The sequence below is a fragment of the Sinocyclocheilus anshuiensis genome, unplaced genomic scaffold, assembly GCF_001515605.1.
Source record: "Sinocyclocheilus anshuiensis isolate Anshui unplaced genomic scaffold, SAMN03320099.WGS_v1.1 scaffold1200, whole genome shotgun sequence".
Taxonomy (NCBI): domain Eukaryota; kingdom Metazoa; phylum Chordata; class Actinopteri; order Cypriniformes; family Cyprinidae; genus Sinocyclocheilus; species Sinocyclocheilus anshuiensis.
In genome coordinates, this window is record NW_015542405.1 from 50,007 (window position 1) to 55,844 (window position 5,838).

At 37.6% G+C, this 5,838-nt stretch overlaps 1 protein-coding gene across 1 annotated transcript in view; it reads left to right on the forward strand.

The window, feature by feature from the left end:
* Window positions 1-5,838, forward strand: part of LOC107693009 (lysyl oxidase homolog 4) — a 32,092-nt gene that overhangs the window by 3,060 nt on the left and 23,194 nt on the right. The window contains exons 2-3 of the mRNA XM_016492253.1: window positions 3,620-4,110; window positions 4,665-4,879. Coding sequence (XP_016347739.1) covers window positions 3,620-4,110; window positions 4,665-4,879 — 706 coding nt within the window. The remainder of the gene's footprint in view (window positions 1-3,619; window positions 4,111-4,664; window positions 4,880-5,838) is intronic.

Below are 5,838 nucleotides of genomic sequence, written 5' to 3' on the forward strand. Positions count from 1 at the left end.
GTGATTGGTCCGATTGGTCTCATTTTCATTTCATCATGCCTGTAATGCCTGATAAAGCAGCATTTGTGAGTGCAGTGTTGCTTTGTGTACAGCGTTACCGGGGAAACCGCTATTTTACTGCTCCAAAAGCGACACCTAGTGGCAAAGAATGAATTTGCATTTTCATTCAGACCAACCCGAAAAGACCAACACGTGGGCGGGCAATATGCTAATGTTTCATGTTGACGTCAACATGAATCGGCTTGGGATTGGTTTTAAAAATGACTCGTTTTAATGATTCAGAGCCGACTCTTTCTTTTGAACTTTCAGATTTAAAGCTTCGCAGGATGTTTTCATTCACTTAGAGCTGTGTTACACACTGCATGAAAGCTCATTTTCAAACATCCATAATAGGGGCACTTTAAGTTCGTCTGGTTTGAAATAAAACTCATCATGTGAACATGATGTCGACTAAAGGTCGCTGAGCAAAAATGAAAAGTGTTTGAGAACACACAGATACAGACACTTGCTTCTGTGTGACAAAATGTGGCTTAAGCGTCCAAATGTGTTTAAAAAATCCGGTTTCTCCCACTGATTAGAAGTCAATGAGGAAATTCTTCCATAAAACTCCCTCAATGACATACACAACCCAAAGTGAGTTGATGAGATCCACTCTGGTGAAGCAAGCGTTCACCCTTCAGTAAAGACGCATGAGATCCGGCTCGGGCTTCAGATGTGAAGGTAATTATCCTCCGGCACCGAAGGCCCCTGCTCTCCCAGAAACTCTTCCGGTCCGGTTTGGCAGTCGAACACTGCTGTCACAAACACACAGAACCATAAGCATGCTAGTTTCTGCAACGCACACCAGGCTGATTTATAGTATCTGTCTGTGTTTTTACCAGCGATGCCTGACAGAGTTGTGTGCAGCAGGTCTGAGGAGCCCAGATTGTCCTCAAACATGGGCATCTGCATCATGGAACAGGGAGGAATGTGTTTGGCAGCCTGCGGTGAGTCACCGTATGAGAACACGGTCTGGACATCGGCAGAGAAACCTGACGGGTGTTAATGCAAAAAAACATCACGCCATTTGATTATTCAAAACACCAAACGACATTACAATCTAACTGCTGTAGTCCAACTACTGCGTCCTTCATTTAAGAGTCCAGGCTTGAACGATGTCTCCTCAGGGCGACATTTGAGCTTGGGAGAACTTTAAACAATCTGTATGATGAGATTAGACGTGGATCTATTTTTGCCTGCCATCTGTCGCTCTAAGAGTGGAAGGACCAGTTTGTGAATCATTCAGCGCTGATCGGTTTGTTCTCAGCTTACAGTCACATCTTAAATATGCATTTTGCATCTGCTTACTGCACATATGGAAGATATGTAAATGTGCTTATATATAGTGTTGGATGCCACACAGATGTGCTGCCTATTAGTGTTGCTAGGGTGGTGTTATCTGGTTGCTAGGACGGCTGCTAGGTTTTCTTTTGCTGCACAATTAATCTAAATAAAAACTCAAATCACAGTATGGCTTAGTGCGATTATAACACAACGTGAAATGTGACAAGTTCCATTAATATTGTTATTTTACATTTGTAATCTGAAATTAAATCAGTCAGGAAAATGTTGAAGCTCATTTTCAGAAATCCATAATAGGGGCACTTTAAAATGTTATTTGCGACTTTCTATCGTATAGATGATCTTTTTCCTCACAATTGTGAATTTATATATTGCAATTTGTGAGTTATTAATTGCAAGTTATTAGTTGGTGAGATGTAAACTCAGAATCCCAAATTTTCCAAGAATTTTGAGTTTATATCTAACAATTGTGAGTTATTGATTCCGAGTTATTAATTGCGAGATGTAATCGCAGAGTTCCAACTATTAATCGCAAGATGTAAACTCAGACTTAGAACTTTTTTCTCAGAATTTCGAGTTTATATCTAACAATTGTGAGTTATTAATTGTGAATCATTTATTGCGAGATGTACACTTAGAACTTGAAACTTTTTCTAACAATTGCGAGCTATTATTTGCGAGATGTAAATTAAGAATTCCAACTTTTTTCTCAGAATTTCGAGTTTATATCTGACAATTTTGAGATATTAATTCCGAATTATTCATTGCAAGATGTAAACTCTGACTTCAAAATTTTTTCTCAGAATTTTGAGCTTATACATAACAATTGCGAGTTATTTGCAAAATGTAAATCAGACTTCTGAGGGAAAAGGTCAGAATTGCGAGAAAAAAGTCAAAATTCTAAATTTACATCTTACAATTAGAAATTTGCAATCGTGAGAAAAAAATCTAATTAAAACAAAAAGTTGCAAGTACCTTTTATATATATATATAGGGTACAACAGGGCTAAAGGCACCCCCTAAGAAAAAAATTTGCTTTTCACTGCACCCAAAGTGTATGATTGCAGAGCAAATATACGTTGTATTGAACATTAATGGAGCAACAGATTTTGTGTGAAAATAAATCATACAAGTTGTTTATTTTGTTTACAAATCTTATAAATGTATGAGGTGGCCTGTTACCACACACAATATACTTCAGCTAAAATAATGTTTTTGAAATTATGTCTAAGTTAATACTTGATCAAAACATTCACTTTAGCAAAGTTTGTACTATATTCTGCTTATTTTGACAAATAAAATAAATAATTTTTGTTCAATAAATATACTGTCATTAAAAAAATGTTAATATAAAACATATATTTTAAAATGCAGAAACAAAATCATTTTAAAAAGTAAAGATTCTGAAAGCATCGAAGGAGATCCTATAACAATTTAATATATATTTACAGTAGTAACAACAAATTCTATTTTATTATATGCTATGATTAATATCATGTTTTTAAATATGATGGTTTCCTTCTAAACAGGGTGATTATCTCTAATATGGACACCCAACATAATATATGATATTTACATCTGAATCTAACCGTGTCAACAAATAGAAAAGTCAGCCATCTATTAATTATCATGATTCATGTTAATTACTGCGCCTTTAGCCCCAACACCATACTTTTACATATTCTTTCGTTATTTAAATACTGTTGCTTTAATTATCTTAAACAAAACTGAAAATCATAAAGACCTTTGTCTCAAAATATATTCAATAATTTTAGCTATTCTCATTTGCTACTTAAATCTACAACATTTAAAAAAACATCAAATATTAGATCAACTAAGCTCATTTGCAAGGATCCCATCAAGGATCAGACAAATATACACGTGCATCTTGAAAAGCGGATGTTTTGGAAAGTGCTACGCCATTTAGTGGTTTAGAGGGAAATAATATCAAAGGCACCTTTAGCCCCGTTGTATCCTATATATATATATATATATATATATACTGTATATTCCATGGCAGAATTAAGCTTCCGTACAATCCGTATTTTATAAAGTGCTTTAATACTGTGACTGTTATTGATTATAGTCTTATTGATCATACAGACACACTTTCACCATGCCATCATTTCATCATGTGAATCCCTCTCTCTGAATGTGGTTTTTCACTCATAAATTGATCATGCGAGTCAAACAGGTGGTGAATGCCTCATGTTGACTTCACTGGTCTCAGTGTTTGCTCAGTGGCTCCGTCAGCACACTCTGGTTCTGGTGTGTTCAGGTCCGGTCTGGCTGGATAACGTCTGGTGTTCGGGCAGCGAGAGCTCTCTGTCGGAGTGCCGGTCGAACGGCTGGGGTGTGAGCGACTGCACTCACGCTGAAGATCTGGGAGTCGTCTGCAGTCCGGATCCACCCAACCAGGGTCACGTCCCCCGGTACCAAGAGCCTCCTTCACCTCAGATCTCTAACCTGGTCTCGAACGCTCCTCAGCGCGGGCACGAGATCGGCCTCCACCGCGGCAGCCGCGGCCCGTCCTCACCGCAGCTCACCGGCCATCGCATCCAGCTGCGCAGGAACGGGTTCGAGAGCGCCGTCACCCCGCGGGGACACCAGATCCCGGACTTCCTGCGCAGCAGAGCCTCCTACAGACGAGCACAGGAAGTGACGCCCGCTCAGACCACACGAAACCCTGAGAGACCAGCACCAGCGCCGGAGCCGGTTTACAGTCCCGAGCCGGTGGAGCACAGTAACAGGATGGATCTGGACGAGCAGGTCAGAGTCTCTAATGCTCACCACGGCTGCATTTATTTGATCAAAAATAGAGTAAAAATGTGAAATATTATTAGAATGTAAAACAGCTGTTTTCTATGTGAATATCTGTTAAACTGTTCTTTTGAACGTTCTATTCATCTGTGAATCCTGAAAATAATTATTCCAGGTTTTAGATGGTTTCTAGATGATCCAGCGTGGTCATCAGTTGGTTGACCTACTAAACTGGTAGTCCGTCTTAGACCAGCATCACCCCAGCTCCACTAACGCTAGTCTGACCGTGTTAATCTGCTCAGTTTTTCCAGCGGTTAACAGTGTCATGTAATTGAAGACTAGCAGTGTAAACATGCTGTAAACCACAGTCGTTTAGAGCAAATTGTGTATTTTTGCTCTGTTTGAGGCTCTGAATAAATCAAGCTGTTTTTTTCTTTCTTTCGTATTCTCATTATATCAGACTCTATGAGCCATAATAGCCTGAAGGATCAAATATGATACTTAACAAAAAACACGTTTTATCTAAAGGTTGAATAAACTCTGTTTGTCCGTGTCTCTCTCAGTCGTCTGGGTCGCTCCGGCTGGACGAGGTGCGTCTCCGAGCCGTTCTGAGCGCCGCTCGGAGCGCTGCCATGGTGACGGAGGGTGTGCTGGAGGTGAGGCATGCTGGGAAATGGAGGCAGGTGTGTAGTGTGGGCTGGGATCTCAGCAGCAGTCGTGTGGTGTGTGGCATGCTGGGATTCCCGTCAGCGGAGCAGCTCGACACACGCGTGTACCGGTGAGTATGTGCGGTTCTGTGTTACATGGCTTCTAGAAGATCCTTGATCTTGAACTTGATCATTTTGGATCAGCAATAAACCAGCCTCCATGGTGTACTAACTAGGGTTATTATAGTTAACTAAAACTAAAACTGAAACTTAAATAAAACGATAAAAAATTTTTATCTTCGTAAATAAAATAAAATATAAAAAACATTTGATTTCAAAAGTCTCAGAGCACTAGAGAAAATGCTTATATTTTGCATTTTTCTAATTGAATGCACATTTTAACAAATTATACGTCAATTAAAGTTGATGTGAAACATAAAATGTGAGAATGTCTCAGTATTTGGTGTCTTTCAGCACCACTGAAACCAGGCATATTATAGTAGTTAAAAATCTAATAAAATTTTATTTAATTTAAAAATAAATATTAACTGAAATAAAACAAAATATAGAAACTTAAACTTGTTTAAAAACGTTAAAAATTAATAATAAATGTTGACTGAAATAAAATAAAATATAAAAACCTAAATTTTTTTAAGAACTTATTTTAACTAGTTGCCACGCCAACATTTCTCAGTTTAATGTAGTTTAACTAAAATTAAAACTGACAAAAAATTATTAAAAATAAAAAAAAAAAAACTACTAAAAATGGCAAAAACACCTAAAATTAAAATAAGAACAGAAAATATAAAATAAAAGTCTAATTCAAAATATTAGCAAAAACTATAAAAGTATATTAATAATGCTAAAATAACATGGTCACTAACACTATGGAAGCCCGTTTCCTCCACTGAATAAACAATAAAAGAGGTAATTGCGACTTTTTCTCTCGCAATTCTGACTTTTTTTCTCAGAATTGTGTGATATAAACTCTTTATTAAACTAAAGTCCAATTTTGAAGGGGGAAAAAGACTGATATGTTCTCAGAATTGCGAGTTTATATCTCACAATTCTGAGAAAAAAAGTCAGAATT